At 40.7% G+C, this 17,874-nt stretch overlaps 3 protein-coding genes across 13 annotated transcripts; 2 read left to right on the top strand and 1 right to left on the bottom strand.

Annotated features, from left to right (window-relative positions):
* Positions 1-300: 300 nt before the first annotated feature.
* LOC104000666 (transport inhibitor response 1-like protein Os04g0395600) lies at positions 301-3,429 on the top strand. Its single transcript, XM_009422766.3, has 3 exons — positions 301-1,274; positions 1,812-2,307; positions 2,392-3,429. The coding sequence occupies exons 1-3, from the start codon at positions 823-825 to the stop codon at positions 3,169-3,171; spliced, it is 1,728 nt and encodes a 575-aa protein (XP_009421041.1). The 5' UTR covers positions 301-822; the 3' UTR covers positions 3,172-3,429.
* Positions 3,430-5,115: 1,686 nt separating this feature from the next.
* LOC135583023 (protein CURLY FLAG LEAF 1-like) lies at positions 5,116-9,356 on the bottom strand. Of its 8 annotated transcripts, none has more exons than XM_065171111.1 (4): positions 8,488-9,356; positions 8,319-8,403; positions 6,877-8,224; positions 5,116-6,288 (listed from the first exon to the last, which is right to left on the bottom strand). In XM_065171111.1, the coding sequence occupies exons 3-4, from the start codon at positions 7,084-7,086 to the stop codon at positions 5,902-5,904; spliced, it is 597 nt and encodes a 198-aa protein (XP_065027183.1). In that variant the 5' UTR covers positions 7,087-8,224; positions 8,319-8,403; positions 8,488-9,356; the 3' UTR covers positions 5,116-5,901. The 8 variants fall into 8 exon arrangements, with proteins under 8 accessions (XP_065027183.1, XP_065027185.1, XP_065027187.1 ...); XM_065171113.1 differs by having other exon boundaries at positions 6,877-7,809; XM_065171115.1 differs by having other exon boundaries at positions 6,877-7,757.
* Positions 9,357-11,516: 2,160 nt separating this feature from the next.
* LOC104000668 (uncharacterized) lies at positions 11,517-17,604 on the top strand. 4 transcript variants are annotated; one of them, XM_065170441.1, is made up of 12 exons: positions 11,517-11,656; positions 12,278-12,529; positions 12,611-12,694; positions 12,776-12,834; positions 12,917-13,052; positions 13,194-13,290; positions 13,602-13,668; positions 14,601-14,699; positions 15,931-16,020; positions 16,110-16,264; positions 16,364-16,438; positions 17,278-17,604. In XM_065170441.1, exons 2-12 carry the CDS (start codon positions 12,316-12,318, stop codon positions 17,444-17,446), a joined length of 1,245 nt encoding a protein of 414 aa, XP_065026513.1. In that variant the 5' UTR covers positions 11,517-11,656; positions 12,278-12,315; the 3' UTR covers positions 17,447-17,604. The 4 variants fall into 4 exon arrangements, with proteins under 4 accessions (XP_065026513.1, XP_065026512.1, XP_009421045.2 ...); XM_065170440.1 differs by having other exon boundaries at positions 16,364-16,471; XM_009422770.3 differs by having other exon boundaries at positions 11,523-11,857.
* The last annotated feature ends 270 nt before the right edge of the window (positions 17,605-17,874 follow it).

Raw genomic sequence — 17,874 nt, 5'->3', positions numbered from 1 at the left:
TTCCTGTCACACCTAATCATTAAAAATCTAATGATTTCGTTACTAATTAAAGCGCCGGTCCGATGGCAGACACCGTAATTACTCCAACGATAAGGTCATTTGTGGACCTCGGGAGACGGTATTCTTCGTTTCCTGCTCTCCTTGTCCGCAAGCGACGGACAAGGACCAGCGGCACGAAGCTAACGGTCCATATCACTCCACGCGAACCGGCAAATTTATATCGACCGTCGGATTAAAGCACCGGGTCAGAATAACTAAACCGGAGTCTCAACTCCGGTTAGTGAAGCGTGGAAGCGAGAGAGCGAGAGAGAGAGAGAGAGAGAATAAGAAGCAAATACATTAGAAGCGGAGGCCCTCCTCGTCCTTTAGATCTCAGGCTAGGGCTTATATCTTGTGCACTTGTTTGGATTGATCGCTGGGTGGTGTTGTTGAAGGGTTTGTTCTTTGTGGTTTGTCTGATTTTTCTTTCCTTTTTGGACTTCTTTTTTATCCATGCGGTATGAGTGAGTTTCTTCCCCTAAATCTTCTCCTCGTTGATCCGATATGATCTGAGCGAGTTTTGATCCTTGGTCCATCGATTTATTCCGGAAAAGAGAGGTTTTTAGCATTTCCGAGGTGGATCTAAACCTGATTCGTGGTCAAATTGAAGAAGGGGAATGGTAGATGAAATATGGGATCTTTTCTGACTCTGTTACTTCTGTTCTGGATAGTTGCGGGTGGAGTTTATCGACATCCCTGATCGAGTTCTTGCTTTTCTGCTTGTTGTAAGCCGAGGGGGAAAGGGCGAGTGAGGAAAGATCTAGTTAGTTGTAGTCTTCAGCCATGACTTACTTCCCGGAGGAGGTGGTGGAGCACATCTTCGACTTCCTCGGCTCGCACCGGGACCGGAACGCGGTGTCGACGGTGTGCAAGGCTTGGTATCACGTGGAGCGGCTCAGCCGCCGGAATGTGTTCGTCGGCAACTGCTATGCCATCCGGCCTGAGCGAGTGATGGCGAGGTTCCCCGGGATGAAGTCGCTCAGTGTCAAGGGGAAGCCCCATTTCGCCGATTATAACCTGGTTCCTTATGACTGGGGTGGCTTTGCTCTCCCCTGGATCAAGGCCGCGGTGCGCCGCTGCCCGGGCCTCGAGGACCTGCGGCTGAAGAGAATGGTGGTTACCGATGATGACCTTGATCTCCTTGCGCGCTCCTTCCCCAACTTCAGATCACTTGTTCTCGTCAGCTGCGAGGGATTTAGCACTGATGGGCTCGCTGCGATTGCCACTTATTGCAGGTGAGCTGCCTATCTGTTATTACTTCGTTTCAGCGGAATGTATGGTTAATAAGTGTATCTTAAGGGTGTACGCGCATTTGTTTTCTCGGATTGTCTGCAATTAGTTGTTGTAGTTGAAGGTTATATCTTTTCTGCATGTACATCTCTCTCCGTTTATCATTAGGTATTGGAAGTCCAATCAATCTGTAGCATTTTTTCCTCAAGCAGGATATGCTATAGCTAAATTTTCTTTTTACTGTTCTGCTAAAAAAAAATAATCTTTGCTCCGTGGAGAGATTAATAAGGATCATGGGTTGGCTCTGTGAGCATACAGATTGATTATAAGTTGCTTTTCTTCCCTATGTGTCTTGAATAAGTATTAGCAGCGTTTTGTAAGGATTAGATGACTTGATGAATTTAAAGGTGCTCACCTGACAATGTGGTAGGCTTAAATTCTTGTAATTATGAAGTAACATTAGCTTTTCCACTTTTCTAAAGAGTACGATTACTGGTTATAACATTTCTCTTGTTTGTTTATGTCTGGTTGCTGCTTATTAGAGGTCTTAGGGAGCTGGATTTACAAGAAAATGAAGTGGAAGATCATGGGCGCCAATGGCTCAGTTGCTTTCATGAATCCTGTACTTCTCTGGTGTCCCTGAACTTTGCTTGCCTCAAAGGGGAGGTCAATGCAGGCGTTTTAGAGAGGCTCGTGGCTAGGTGCCCAAACCTCAGGAGCTTAAAGCTTAATCGTGCAGTATCTGTGGAGTCACTAAATGAGATTGTTGCTCGGGCTCCTTACTTAGTGGACCTTGGAACTGGTTCTTTCGCAGTTGACCACCATACCGATGCTTATCAAAGGCTGATGAATTCCTTTTCCAAATGCAAGTCATTGAGTAGCTTGTCAGGGTTCTGGGAAGCTTCTCCTCACTGCCTTGATGCAGTCTATCCAGTCTGCATCAATCTGACTGTTCTAAACATGAGCTATGCTCCTGCAATTCAGGCCGATGACCTTATCAAGCTGATTTCCCTTTGTTTTAAACTTCAAAAACTTTGGGTGAGATTTTGTTGATTCGTTTCTGAAATCATATAAGTTTCTCTGTATCACACGTTAACTAACTGTGGGCTGATTGTTTCACAGGTGTTGGATTGCATTGGGGATAAAGGATTAGCAGTTGTCGCCTCCACTTGTAAAGAACTGCAGGAGTTGAGGGTATTTCCATCTGATATCTATGGTGCTGGAGCTACTTCTGTGACCGAGGAAGGTTTGGTTGCCATATCTTCAGGATGCCCCAAGCTTAATTCATTGCTTTACTTTTGCTATCAAATGACAAATGCTGCGCTTATAACTGTTGCAAAGAATTGTCCACATTTCACACGGTTCAGATTGTGTATCCTCGATCCTTGGAAACCAGACCCTGTCACTAATCAGCCACTTGATGAAGGTTTTGGGGCAATTGTGCGTTCGTGTAAAAACCTCAGGAGATTGTCACTATCAGGTCTTTTGACGGACCAGGTTTTCCTATATATTGGCCTATATGCAAAGTGTCTCGAGATGCTGTCCATAGCATTTGCTGGTGATAGTGATAAGGGGATGGTTTGCATTCTCAAAGGATGCAAAAATCTAAGGAAACTTGAAATAAGGGATTGTCCATTTGGTGATATCGCACTCCTGAATGATGTGGCAAAGTATGAGACAATGCGATCCCTTTGGATGTCGTCCTGCGACGTTACCCTGGGAGGTTGCAAGGCTCTTGCAGCAAAGATGCCAAGACTTAATGTGGAGATCATAAATGAAAGTGAGGGAACTGATAAGCTTGAGGAAAATATTAGCGATCTCCACAAAGTGGAGAAGATGTACGTTTATCGGACTGTTGCTGGGCCAAGGAATGATGCACCAGATTTTGTTTGGACACTGTAGAATTGGCCAAAACATCTGTATTATTGTTAGTTTCCGGCGGTAATGTTCTTAAGTTCTTCCGATGTTTTATTTGCTTTAATGTTGTGGAAGTGGCACTATGCAATATCTGTTTAGGTTGGTTTTTTTAGATTGAAGCTAAGGAAGCCAAACGGAATTCCCGGGTTTGTAGCCTTTGATCTTGTGTAATTTTTCTAGGGGCTTGTGGTCCTTAATGGTAGTAGCAAAAGATTACTAGACATCATCATATGTCTTTTTATTCGACTTGCTTCCACTTTACAGTTTTAAAGTGAACACATCTTTGAAAGTCTTCATGAGTTTAAAGAGTGAAGCATCTGCAAATTTGCTTCAATCATAATGTAAGTCTCATTCCTTGCTCTGATGTCTTGCCTGTACAATATCCATTATACTCGGCATGACGAAAATGAGATGCTGGTTGATCCAACTAATAATCATATGGTTTAACTGTGCAGATTGTAAGTATGTAAATTTATTTATTTGAAGCTGGTACTATATTATGTGATGTCTTGACTCCAAAATCCAAGTTGATGGCCCCTTCACTCTCATTTGATCCATACAACTACTTTGTCATCGGATGTAGCATTTCTTGATCCAAAACCATCAGCCCCACAAAGTCGATTACTAAAGAGAAGGAACTTCGTGGATTGTTCATCTCTGCTTTTGTTGCTTCCAACTCCCACCATGGAATGCCACACGTGCAGATTCAAACATGGGCAACTCTCTTTTTTCTTTGGTCTCTTGACATGGCTTTATTTTCTCGACACTGATAAGGTACAGAAGGAGAGTGGGAGAAGAAGAGCATTGGTGGTGTTGGTGCAGTGATGAGATTGTGTCCCATTAAGCTCATCATCATCTTTCTTGTGTTTGGTCATATGGCCTTTTTCTTTTCGTCACTGTGGTTCGCAGAGGACGACCAGCTTTTCTGACCATTTGCATCTGCTTTTGGTCTCCCCGCTGTAGAATCCGCTGAATTCTTCCCTTGTGATCGTCTCTTTTTCGTCGTCACATGACAGTCCAGCCTGACTCGAACCAAAAAACATAGATAGGGGAGACTGAAATGAACTCTGTTCCTGCTTTCGTATCTTAAATAAATAACATTTTCTATTCTTAAAGTATCCCAATTTATTAAATGCTTCTCAAGTGTTTTACAGCTTTTCTCTCGGCAGGAAATGTTCCATCACCTGCCAAATCAATCCAGCTGAATTAGTCACGAAATTGTTGCCCAGCCATGTACCACTCAATAGAAATTATTAAGGAAATTCCAGGAGCTCTCTCTCTCTCTTGTATACACACAAGAACTACAAATGTCTTCAAGATCGTTTCATCAGAAAATGAAGATTATGGACTCTATGTCTAAACTAGAGAATCAAACTGATTAAAATATAATAAGAAATGGGAACAAATTTGGCCTGTTGGGTATCTGTCATCTTCCTGGGAAGGACAAATACATAATAGGAACTTGTTGGTTGGAATGTAAGGCCAAAGGATACAGTATCGCAACAATTTTGGTCACTTCTATTTGCTCCCAAGTTCCATGAATACATCGCTGGCTGGCATCAAAGGACAGCGAAAGGGAGGAGTTAAAGAGGTCTTAGATTGCATCATTTGGCTATGGCTCCTTTACAGCAACAATACAGCTCAGATTGGTAGCGGTTGGATTGGACTCGTGGCATCAACAGTGACGACAGTGGTTTCAGCAAACGGCTGCTGCTGCTGCAGCTGCTCCTGTTGCTGCACCCCGTATCTTATCACAACCTGTCTTTGGCTGTGGCCTCGGACGCGTCATGTCTCACCACGCAAATAGATGGATTGTGGCTGGCAAATGTTGTCGGAACTGGCGATACTAACTCTTCTCTCTCTCTCTCTCTCTCTCTCTCCCTGCAGAGATTCCCGTCTGCCAGAGGACGAAAGGTTCCTTTGTCTGAAGCAGTTAACTCCTTCGTCTACCCACCTTATTCCCTTCTCAGTCCCCAGAAGGCAAAAGAATTCTACTATCTTAAGCTTCTTTTGCACAGTTGGGGTTTGGCTTTGGTGTTGTAGAATCCAAAGCATATGTTTACTGCGTCATGAGAAAGACAAGTAATGGTCGATAGAAAATACAACGGGGAACAAAGCCAATGATCTCCGAAATGACCCTTACAAAAGTACCGTTCCGTTACAGAACAGAGGAAAGGATACAAGTAGATCTCCACGCGCGTCCATATCCCAAAGGCCCGCAACTGCCATGGATGACGAAAGATCCAATTCCGGCGTGGTCCTCTCGTACCCATTCGGAGTGTCCATCGCGTGATCTGCGTTCTTGGTGCTTTGAGATGCACGCGTGGACGTGATTTGAGATTGGAGCTCGGCGTGGGCGACGTGGGGAGTGAGGCAGGACCAGGGAAAACAAGCACACCTCATCGCTTCAGAGTCCACTACGCTTTTGTTCCCCGCGTCCAGGTTGGCGTGGAGCCTGAACCAAACATGGATGAAGAGGAAGAAGACGAAGAAGACGAGAGAGTCCCACACGGAGTGCGTGATTGCGGTACTGAGCCACTGATAACAACGATGACATTCTAAAGAGAACTCTTAATGAATTCAATTGATTGATCCCTCCTGTTTGTGGACTGATGTCATCTCTATGATTCACATCTGCGTGTAGTTCGGAAAGAAAGGGTACAAAGATTGCAACTTGCATGTTCATAAAAACGCGATCTTTGACACTGGATCAGCTCAGGAGGAGCCGTTGTTGCCGAGGTGGAAGAGGCGGCCGCCGCAGCTCGGGCAGACATGGGCGCGCTTAGGGACCATGAAGTACGTGAAGCAGGCTCTGCAGCCGGCGGCGACGAGGACGTGGCCGCCGCCGCCGCTGCCAACGTCATCGACGGACGCGGAGGTCTCCGTGGAGGAGGCGGAGGAAAGGCTGGAAGAGCCAGGGGTGTCTCCGCTGGCATCGTAGCTGGAGCCAGTGGTTTCTCCGCTGGCGTCGTAGCTGGAGCCGCTGTCCTCATCATCCGAGGCCTCGCCTTCGTCGGAATAGGATGAGGCGATCGTGGAGTTTCGCGGGTCCTCCGTGGTTCTGATGCCGGTCTCCCAGTTGATGTAGTAGACTTCCCCTGTCTGTAACAGTGGGAACAGGAGACATCAGTACGAGGCGACAACAAAGATCGAATTTTTGTGAGAAAATTTGATAAGAAATGCATCACTTGGGACGATCGAAATATTTGTCGACAGAACATATAACAAGATTCTCGGGAACCAATGAAAGATGAAAAGCTTGAAAAGCTGACGGGACAAAGGAGACATGGGAAGCCGATGAATCTGAACATGTTTTCGTGCTTGTCATGTATAAGCAACAAAAGGCCTTTTTTTTTTTCTTTTCTTTTCAGTTCTTTACAATCATGTTCCTTTGGTTGTGCTCATCCTTGACAAGCAAATCAACAAAAGAATGAGCTGAGAAGGAGCAATTCCTTTCTACTACTAACCATCACAGTCTTTTTGCAGCAGAAAACCATAAGAACAGAATTGGTGCATTTGCGGTCAACGTTGGAAAAGGTTGCGGATGCAAGAGTGGCATTTACTACAAGAAAACCAGACGAGAAACATCAAGGAAGGATTTCGACGAGGGAATCGACATCTTAATGAGCATTAATGGCCAAATGATTGGGCAAACAGGGAGAGGAGTGGAGGAGGAGGCAGAGAACGCACCCTCATGTCGAGGTACTGCTCCCAGTTGTGCGGGAGGGCGGTCCCCGAGTTCAACTCCACCGTGACTCCCGCGATCTCGTCGCTGTCCTCGACGAGATGGCGCCGCTGCTGCCGCCGTGGCAGCGGCGGCGGCTTTGGCTCCCTCCGGCCTCTTCTCAGAGAGCAGTTCCGGAGAGAAGCGGTGATCATGTCGATGTTGGGCCGCGTCATCGCCGAATGCAATGCCCGAAACCAAACCAAAGCAAGTTCAGAGAGCAGAGAGGAGGGAAGAGCTCCTCCGGTCTAAAGACGAGCCATTTGGTTGATTTCTAGTGAAGTAATATATATATGTATATATATAAATAGAAGCGGCGGGGGGTAGAAACACGATACGAACTCATTTTTAACGCCATCTTTAGATCTCCTCTTGAGTTTAACTTGGATTCTTTTACTTGAAGCTTTACATCAGGTCACGAAGACCACACACAAGAATCTTTTTTGGATCCTTTGTCTGCAACTGATGCATTGAACCATATTTCGAAGCTCAATGACTTACGCAGAACTATGATTCCTCACGAATCATCCCTGAATTCTAATCTGCTTTCCTACACATATTCAAGCAACAGATTGGAAATTATGCAGAACTATGATTCATGGATTTCCTTTTTCTACCCGATATAACCATTTCATGACTGCAACAAGAAGACCAAATTCACAGACGAAATCGACCATTATATTTCCTAGTGATCCTACCACTTGGACAGATCAAAATTTGATGGGATGGAAAACCCTCAACCTATAGTCTCAAAAGCATTCTCAAGAACAGACCAACCAGCTGCCACCAGGAGATCTAATCACCATCTCTTCTTCTTGCTTGACTTGCAGCACTTCACTTTGATGAGCTGGCAATCACACAAGTATGGCCAGTGATCCATATTTGGTTAAAAAGCTTCTCTGCATTAAAATCTTAATTTTCAAAGCAAATTGGATCAAAGATACAAACTTTAAGTACAGAAATACAAAGAACAGATTAAAAGCAGAAGACTAACACCTTTGCCTGAGCATGTATTCCAGCAGTAATGGTTCAGATAATGCGTCAGAAATCATGTAATTGGATGTTAGAAGTTGCAGCAAATAGTTTTGTCACAAAATAGAATGACAAATGATCTGAAGCAGATAACTCACTCATTCAAGTGGTAGAATTGGCGTAGAATAAGCATCCTAGATCAGATAAATAAGAAATTTGTCCCAGAATATTCAGCGAGAGAAGGAGGCAATAAAAGAATGCCAAATGAATGCCAACATGTAGGTGATAAGTGTCTCAAATAGGCATCCAAATGAATGCCAAACTTGGCACATTTTTATGGTTCTGATGGATCACCAAAATTGACAGATACCACAGGCTCAAAATAATGCATCTCAAATGTATAGTACCACTTAAAAGTATTAAGGCAAGAACAAACCTGTAGATCAGATGATGCCTTTCACTTTAGATTCCAAGACGAATGTGTGAGAAGCAGTTGTGAAGATGAATGAGTAGTGAAACCACTGAACACACAAAAAAACCATATATAAAGATAAAATCAAATGAAAGAAGCAAATACATTTTGCATGTATTTGATGTTATCAAACCTATTCTGAGACCAACAATCATCAGTAAGGCTCACATCATACACAATCCTGAATCGTTGCCAGTTGCACTTTTAAGGAATCAGGCTACAATAGTCAGCCAATTCAAAGCTTACATGAATTGGCTAAAGTATCAGTCATAGAACTGAAACACCTCAAAGAAGCATACTTCACATGACTACATATACATACATACGCAATACAGCATGACTGCATCCCTAGTGCAAGAGAACAAACTCGAATCACGAAAAGAAATCTCATATGCAGAAAAAGAAGGAGAACGTGAGTCGATGCCCATCATAAAGAACACGAGATTCTAACGTAGAAACACTGCATTTCCCCTGTCCATAGTGAAAGAGAACAGAGGCCATTAATGAGGCTGCTAAGGATCCATGAAGAACAATGGAAAATTTCCAAGTGAAGAATACCTGGGAAACAAATGAAAATGTGTAAACATCGACGACATCAAGAGAACAATGATGTGGGCAAAGTGATAACTCTCAGTTCCAATTACCAGAGAACAATGCATGAACATAGACAAATTGATTGAGATGACCAGTTGATACCAGTGGCCTGGTACCTGATTCTAAGATATGTCTTACCACCAGTTAAGATAAGGATTTCATTCCAGGACTGTAAAGTCAACCACAAGCTTCTTCTTGGCACTAACACCTCATGGAACATAGAAAGAGTAAGCAGCCTAGCATGAAGGAAAAGAGCCACTTAGATTAGCCAAGGAGACTGCCTATAAACCACACAAAGGTTTTGATTGCAGCACTGAAGACCATGGAGAGATCATAGGCAAGTCATCCTTGGCTACCCAAGTCAGGATCTTATCTTCATGTAAGGCCACTCTTCCACCTACTGCTTCAAGGATTGGCATACCCTCTCAATGGTTGTGCGCCTATTTATAATGCAGGAGGAGAGAGAAGGGACTGGAAGCAGCCCGCCACATAAATTTGTCACTACCTCATCGCCTGATCCATGAGTCATTTATCTCTGAGACCTACTGATGGCCTACTCTCAGAATTTATCCATGCAGAATATATTCTCCTGATTTCTTGGGACCAATATAGATGGATGTTAATTCCAATATAGTTCACACACTCTTAGTTTCTTCCTAATAGCACTCTTAGTGGTTCTCCTCGTTGCATTAATGCAAAATCTTAACTTCTGAGCAATTCTAATTATCACATGCTTTGACCTCTTGCATCGAACAGTAAGCGTCATGATCTTGCACAAAGTAGAATAATATATTCCGAGCCTTTTAGCAGCCTACTTGTTTTCTGATTGGTGAGGCACAAGTGGTGGAAAGAATTGACGAACTTTAATTCCTTTTCATGCTTTCAGTATATTGTTCCGATACAAATAAAGTCAATGCTATCCACCACTCTTTAAAGCATTTTGTTCTCTCCCAATTGGTTGACCCTTAGGATCCAGTAAGGTCAAGGCTTTCAGGTGATGGCAATTCAAACTTGGCTATATGCCAAGCTTCTTCGACAAAAAAGTTCTCCAGGCACACACATACATATCCGCTGCATTGGCAGCCCTACTTATGGAAGCTATTGGAAGGCTTAGGTGCCATGAACTTGTGGTCAAGGCAATTGCAGAAAAGATGGGGAATGGCATTCATGTCTGTGTCTGGCTGCTAATGAATCAGATGCATTCTTGGATCCTATCAGTGCCCTTTCCTGTATCTATCAAAACGTTGCATCAGTTTCAGTACATTGCAGCATTGGATAAACTCGACAAATATATGTATATATATATATATATATATACACACACACGCACACAAAAGAAATAATTCTCTAGCATATTAGATGTTGAAAACTTGCACTGTTTTGAGGGAAATGGATGGCAGAGCTCAGAGACTCTGAACTTATCTTTAAAGAATCATGGACAAGAAATGGTGGACCACTGGCAGAATATTTTTGGGTACCACATGTTTGATCTACTCGTGAAGGAGTTCAAAAAAATTTGAGCTCCATCTCATATCAACAATTAATTTGCAGGTAAAGATTATTCGATCGCCAAGTACTTGGTTGTTGAATCAAGTGCAGGTTTTTAGTATATGATCTAACAGTGGAATCCAACCTTTTCAAGAGCTTACCGAGCACAGAAGCTTCAGTTCATGTTTCTGCAATCAATGAACCATGTGAAATGCGAGCAAAACAAGATTGCAGACTCTCTCTCCTCCAAAGCAGCACTGGGAGATGTTGCTGATGATGTTTGGCTTGGGAATTTCCCAACTGTTGTCGTGTACAAAGAAAGATTGCCATTCACCCAGAAAATAAAGGAAAAGTAGAAATCTTCCATAGATGTGGGAAGAAAATGGTTGAAAATATCAAATCTGCCAATTTTACTGCTATTCCGATTGTTCAAGACTTGGATTAAATAGTTAGTTATCTTGATGATGATGATGATGATGATGATGATTTCTAGATGTACAGATTGTTGGATCAAATATATGCAAACAAACTAAAAAAAGAATTTTACTGTGTTCTGTATTAGGAAAGATATTATTGAAAAAAAATAAATCATAATAATATTATCATAATTCTCAATATTTTGATATTATATTATCATAATTCTATTAGTAATAAAGATCACAATCTCTAGTGAATGATTTTATATTTTTATTATTGATTAAAAAATTATATAATTATCATATTTTATAATATCTCTTTATGTATATAAATTCATACTTGAATAAAATTTAATAATCTATCAAATAATCAATTCTTTTTGTTTTATGCTTCACTTTCTTTAAAACCTCTATCAAGATTTTAATTACCAGTTCGATACATATCTTTACAATCTAATTTTATTTATACATATAAATAATATTTAGTTATTTTTATTATATGATCAAGAACATTAGAACGATTGGACCGGTTCAAGCGAACCCGACCGGCTGGCGGACCGGCAGAGACCGGTCCACTGGCGCCAATCTCTCTCTCGTCTTCGCGGCATTAAAAGTCTTCCAAGTACTACTATTTGTTGTAATTTATTCTTCGAATTGCCGACTTGGTTGCTGCTCCTCCGCCGTCGCCATGTGAGCCCCTCTCGAAAACCGCGAAGGATCTCAATGTCGAACCCCCCAGACTGAGAGAGATCTCCTCCTCCCTCCGCTCGCATCACCCGGAAGCTTCTTCCTCTGCTTTCTCTCGTCAGCATCTCCTTGCCCCCTTCTTTCATGTTTGCACTGTGGATTTTGATCGGTTAGCTTGGGGTTTTGGTGGTTCCTCCTATGGCCGCCAGGAACCTGAAAAATCTCATCTTTTGATGAACCTCTGGTGTTTCCCCTGCTTTTCTACGCTTGCGAAGCTTCCTTTAACGCTGCTACTACACTTTTTGAATCGTGGCAACTGTAAGAATCTCATGTTTTGATAAGTTTCTTGTGTTTTAGCGTTTTCTTGTGCTATGTCTTTCTTGTTCCGTCCCTCTGCTTCAAATTTCGCTTTAGTTTTTTCTAACCCTTAGACAGAGCGCCTGCAACTGAAAAGATTGAATCTTTTTCGTTATTCTATATGCAATGCCTGTTATAATTTTCGTCTTTCTTTCAGCAACTACAAGAATCGCATATATCTGGATTTTAGTGTTGCGTCCCATCCTTTTATGTTCACTTATTTTGAAAGATGGTTTCTAAACACAATTCCAAGTCGTTCTTAATCCATGGTCAATTTCTCACGGTTATCTTCAAAATTCTTGACATTTCTGTATTTTCACTCGATTCTGTTTTCATTGAGCTTATTGTTTCTGTTGTTTCTTGATGGTATGCCTATGCCAGGATGTTTGGGATAAGACACCGTCCAACATTCGAGAAGAATGGGTTGCACTTCGTCTATTCCGAAAAGGTATCCTATGGGAAGGAAGAAGAAAAAGCACATCAGCATCCATGAGGTTGCGGTATTTGTCCCAGCGGTCCGGGTTCCTGTGGCTGTGGATCTCATTCGCCCTCTTAGAGGATTGGTACCTCAAGATCTTCTTGACAAGCTGTCTGCACTTCGGGGTCGAATAGTGTTGCTGACTGAAGAGAATTGTACACGATCTTAATCTTATCTTCTCATCAACTTTGTATCCGGATTTTAGATCCATGCGTTCTAACTTAAACTATTATTAGATCTTTCATCAGTACCTACTGTTTCAGAACTCCAGCGAGCCCTCGAAGAATACCTACGGGTCCTTCTTGGTATGTTGAAACCAGGTATGAACCTCTTATTGATTCATTATTTTCTTCTTTTTTAACCTGATAGGCGGTCTGACTAAATAAATGATTACCTTGTAGAACACCGGCTTGAGGCATCAGTAGAATTTAAGTGGAAAAGCCTTGGAGATGATGGTCATGTATGATTCTATTCTGGTGAATTTATTGATCTGGTATGTTTCATCTAATTTCTTGAAGTAAAAAGGTTGAAATTTCTCTTAGGAAACTTGTCTTGCGAGTGCTTGGTATGAAGTGCTGTCAGTCGTTCATATGATGGCAATTCTTTCATTACTGGAGGCGAACCTAATGCTCGTGCCTAAGGATAGTCTAGATTCATGTGAAAGGAAAGTATCAGAAGGTTTGTCTTTTGTTTTATAATATTGGAGGATAACATCAAAACACAATCTTGATTCCTGCATAGAATTTGTTGGTAGCTAATTATAAATATGAAACCTGGGCTCTGGAAGATATTGATTCCTGATCATCATTTGCTCAACAGATTCAAAGAGGGTTGCTATTGATTTTTTACTCAAGGCTTCAGGATGCTTGGAGTACTGTGTTCACCAGATACTGGTGCATTTACCGATGCAGATAAGGTTACAGCCAAAGTTTGCATGACATTTTTCCAGTGCCATCACATGATAGCAAATTACCAAATCAAAGTATCATGGAACCTGAAATTATGGTTTACATGATTTGTTACTCGAGGCACTTGGGCCCCATAGACTATAAACTATGGCATCATTTATATGGGTTGAGTGGGTGTAGATGCACCTAAGATTTTGTTTATTTTTTGAGCTATAGGATCCCAGATGTTGGTTATTTCATGTTTCATTTGCTACTATTTCATGATGTAGCCACACTCTTTTGGTTGTTACCTCACTCTGACTTCAGCATGTTATTCTAGGAAAAGTCTGCCAAACGACTTGCAAGATGGAATATTGGAGTCTATCTCTTCTCAAGCATTGGCCCAGGTGGCTTAATTTCACTAACTATTCAATATGAGGATCAAATGTATTGTTGGTAGATAATACTAGAATAATTGATGATTTTGCATGGTAAACATATTATTATACTTTTCTATTTGGACATTTTTACTTCATATTGTGTTAAAACAAGATATTTATTTAGATAACGCAACAGATTGCTTAGATCAAGGATTGTCACGTTGGTCAGCATGGGTAGCATGTGCTTTGCCAGAAAGGTGATGGCACATGGTGTGACCATGCTGAGACGTATGACTAATACAATTTCTGTCTCATGCTTGCTAGCATAGAGACATGATGCACATTCATGTTGTACCAAAAAGGTATCAACATGCCCTCAAGCTATGAAATAATCCATGCTGAAGATGAAAAGAAGTTGATTCTTGGAGGTGTATGGTCCTTGGGCTTTTTGTATCATTGACAATTATAGCTGAGTAATTAATTATCCATTTACCTTTTCTCCTATTTGATTTACTATTTATATATAATCTGCAATTAGAACAACAAAGCCTTTTTCCATCATAGTTAGACGATCTGTCCTAACTTGTTTTTGTCTTGATAAGATTCCTTCAATCAGAACTTAAATTTTGAACAAGAACTAGTTATGTCCTAAAGGACCTAAAACTTATGAGATAAAGTCAACAATTTGAAGAAACTTTTGTTCAATTGGATTGCAGAGTGGTATCAAACTACATAAGAATCATCATAAAATATGCCATATTATCTTTAATTTCAATTAGAATTCCTTTTAGTGTGTGTTTCATGTTTCTCTGCCATGTCTAACCTCTTTTTTCATCTCAAAAAGGCTAATAACTTGGTGCATTTAAATGTGAAATACCTTTCTTTATGTTTTGTAAGGCTTTCTAATACTTCATCGAGTGTATAGATCATGTTATATTCTGTATTATTGTCAAATGCAGGGTGTTGAAATGCAGCTGGGGTTGGCAATCGAGTCTGAAAAGGCTACTTTGTCTGTAAAGAGGAGGTTGGCCTGTGAGGAGGTCAGCTATTTTTCCGAGGTCAGTGACTTCGAGCAAAATCAGTGCTAAGCATTGCCAGTATTGTAACAGAAATTTACTTCACTATATCACAATAACTTTAACAGCAACTAAGGGCATCAAATGTATTTTTGAACAAGGTTTATATCATTATATTTTATACCTATGGTGTTATTTTTTATTCAAAAGTTTTTTGTAGTTTGTGCACTTGAGATACTTCTTATCTTCTTTGATAATTTTCTTCATTTCTCATTTTTAGATGTTACACCACTTGAACTTGGACATTGGAGAAAGTGCAACTTCAATTTCCGATTGACTCCCTAAGCTTTCTTCTCCTGTTGTTTCCTCTCTTTTCTCCTCCTTCACTAGTGATGATTTGATCGGTCTGGCTGAGCCAGATGCCTATCTTTTATGAACACCCATGTTGCAGGTGCATATGCTGACCGAATCATAATGACACAGGTTTATTATTGATCATTTAAGGTCTAAATTCTGTCTTAGACTGGTTTTGATCCTGTCGGACAGGTACACTATTGTTATATTGGATGCTATACCGACATGTACTGCTCAAAATCATTAAAATAATAATAATAATAAATACAGACTACTATTGAGCGATATGATTAGTATATATCAGTCAGGCTGGTATTTGAAACATTGGTCCATTTAACCTTGGATTATGGTTTGGCATCCTCTCTTCTGGTTATCATCGGCATATTTTGCTAGTGTCCAAAAATTAATTTGGTAATGGTGTTTATACACACTGTTCAGAGGTAATTGGTATTTTTCATGCCTACACCATTTAGAGGTTAAATCTAAATCGAATTTTGGCATCCAACAGTATTTCCAAATTTTTCTTGATTGATTTGTGTGTTTGAGATACTACATCTTACTTATATTTATGGGCCATACATGAGATGCATGGATATATTCTTTACATGATACATATGAGGGTTTTGCCTTGTATATATAGGGCAATGACCTCCTTGAGTCTCATGGTCAGAGCAAATTGGGTATTTGCTTCCTGGCTCTCTTTTCTTCACTCTATGATCTTTTCACCTGGTATTTCATCCATGTATGGACTTCTGTTCAAAATTGGTTAAGCCTTTGGCTTGGACCATTGATTCATCATCTGACTTGTGTAATTCTAGAGCTTGTCTATATGTATGTGCTTTTCTATGCGGCTTAAATTGATTTGAATCAAAGTTTCATCCGTTCTTTTTTATTGACTACTTTTCCTTTCGTTGATCAGGCTCACAACTGGTTGTCAGGGTGTGACACCAGCGATGCATATGGGAAGAAACTTCTCCTGTACATTAAGTGGAAATACCTGGAGGCTAAGGTGCTGGAAACTTAGTTCTTCTCCTACCGGAGTTGTCATGTTTATCACTAAACAAGCTTGCATGTATTAACCTTGCATTGTTTAATCAGGCAGCAGCATATTATTACCATGGTCTTATCATCGACAAGGGCAGTGAACTGAGCAATCATGTCAGTGCAGTTTGCTGCCTGTTTGCAGCTGATGAACTCCTCATTGCTAGCAAGAGAGCCAGCTTAAGCTTTTGCCTCGCAGCCCCTGTTACCAGGTGTTTTTCTTTTTTCTTGTGTGTTTATCTCAATTTATGTATAATTCATTTGCTTTAATAAGATGTGAGATTCTTTGCTGTTCTTTTTTCTCTTTGCAGGGTTCCTCCTACATGGGGTGTCATGAAGCACTTACACAAGAAAATTCCTGAAGTGGTGTCCAAGAAATCACAGATGTACGGATATCTTTTTGAGCAAGATAAGAACGAGTATGAAACTTCTAATTAACCTTGAATTATAGATATAGTTCATTTTCACTCTTTCTCTTCAAAGTTGCAATTTGTTATTTCTTTCCAAAGTTCAGTGGATATATATACACACACTCACATACATACATACATGATTTATCTTTCCTGATTGAAAGGACTGCATATTGGTAAAACCGATTTGCTTCTAGTATCATATACACATTTGAACTTATTCAACTTTTCTTCATGCTTTTCATTGGAAAAAATTAGGTATCACCTATTTTTATTGTTTGATTACTAAACCATGGTATCATAAACTGGATAAGTTGTGTTTGTAATTTATGTACCAGTCATAGCAGAAACTGCTCTTAGGGGTAGGTAGTGTGAATCACATACCATGTCAAGTTATATTACTATCCATTGTTAATCTCACCTAAAGGATTCTGTGAAGTGATATTTTGGAAACTTAGGACCAAAACCTTTTGCCACCTTCCATGATGCTTTGCCTTTTCACTATTCGGAGGTCTATTGGGTTTTGCCATAGTTATACCTTTAACATTGTCCACAAATCATACGAACCACATGAAAATTAATCGTGTAAGAGTTATCATCTTCATTGACGCCCGTCCGATGTCCAAATAGTTTCCAAGAAGAGAGAACGAAGAGGATGACAACAAAAAGGCGATTAACGTCCCAGCACCTTCCTGAGACAACAACATAGTGTGCCATGTCTGAAAACAATGAACTAAAACTTGTTCTCCCTACTTTGGTTTCTTTTCTTTCCTTTTGCAATCACAGTTCCTTTTTATTTGTTGTTCTTGGAACAGGGCTTTTCAAGCCTTGCCAGATCTTCCAGAGTTTCCCCTGTCCTTGAGGCCTGACGACTATGAGTTGCCAGAGATTGATGCAGCATGGAACAGTCAGAATTGCCAACCTCAGATTCAAACTCTCAAGGCTTATCTCAAAGATGATGAGGAAGATGTGGGTTCACATTGAACTGTAGCTTTCTTGTCCGTCATGACTATTGGCAAATTGCATTTTGATTGATGACCTTTATCTTGTATTTATTTATCGTTAGCACAGTACAGATACCCGCTAGACTGTGATGATATCATTGATGAATTCGCAGCTGACTGACAATGTTTGCATTCTAACTTTGTACAGTTTACCATTCGATGGTAGAAGCTGCTTTGAAGTCATTCTCCAACCCATCCAATCTTGATTTATATCGACAGTTCATCCCACTTGATTTTGCATATCTATCAGATATGTAAAGACATATATCTATCAGATATAAAGTAAATTTGCACTTGATTAAAGCTATAGGTTTTGCGTATCTATCAGATACAGACACATGTTTTTGCAGATAATAGTTTCACAATTTTCTGCTTGGAACACATAGTAAAGATGTTTTTGAACTCAGA

The sequence above is a fragment of the Musa acuminata genome, chromosome BXJ3-10, assembly GCF_036884655.1.
Source record: "Musa acuminata AAA Group cultivar baxijiao chromosome BXJ3-10, Cavendish_Baxijiao_AAA, whole genome shotgun sequence".
NCBI lineage: Eukaryota > Viridiplantae > Streptophyta > Magnoliopsida > Zingiberales > Musaceae > Musa > Musa acuminata.
Note: the sequence above shows the minus strand (reverse complement) of the source record. Positions and strands in the feature narration are given on the sequence as shown.

What these genes read in the sequence shown, in the direction of transcription:
- LOC104000666 (XM_009422766.3), top strand. Translation starts at nt 823, where the DNA reads ATGACTTACTTCCCGGAGGAGGTGGTGGAGCACATCTTCGACTTCCTC. An exon ending in GCGATTGCCACTTATTGCAG is followed by an intron (nt 1,275 to 1,811) that starts GTGAGCTGCCTA and finishes GCTGCTTATTAG; the next exon opens with AGGTCTTAGGGAGCTGGATT. An exon ending in TTAAACTTCAAAAACTTTGG is followed by an intron (nt 2,308 to 2,391) that starts GTGAGATTTTGT and finishes ATTGTTTCACAG; the next exon opens with GTGTTGGATTGCATTGGGGA.
- LOC135583023 (XM_065171111.1), bottom strand. Translation starts at nt 7,086, where the DNA reads ATGACGCGGCCCAACATCGACATGATCACCGCTTCTCTCCGGAACTGC. An exon ending in AGCAGTACCTCGACATGAGG is followed by an intron (nt 6,289 to 6,876) that starts GTGCGTTCTCTG and finishes CCACTGTTACAG; the next exon opens with ACAGGGGAAGTCTACTACAT.
- LOC104000668 (XM_065170440.1), top strand. Translation starts at nt 12,316, where the DNA reads ATGGGTTGCACTTCGTCTATTCCGAAAAGGTATCCTATGGGAAGGAAG. An exon ending in GTTGCTGACTGAAGAGAATT is followed by an intron (nt 12,530 to 12,610) that starts GTACACGATCTT and finishes AACTATTATTAG; the next exon opens with ATCTTTCATCAGTACCTACT. An exon ending in CTTCTCAAGCATTGGCCCAG is followed by an intron (nt 13,669 to 14,600) that starts GTGGCTTAATTT and finishes TGTCAAATGCAG; the next exon opens with GGTGTTGAAATGCAGCTGGG.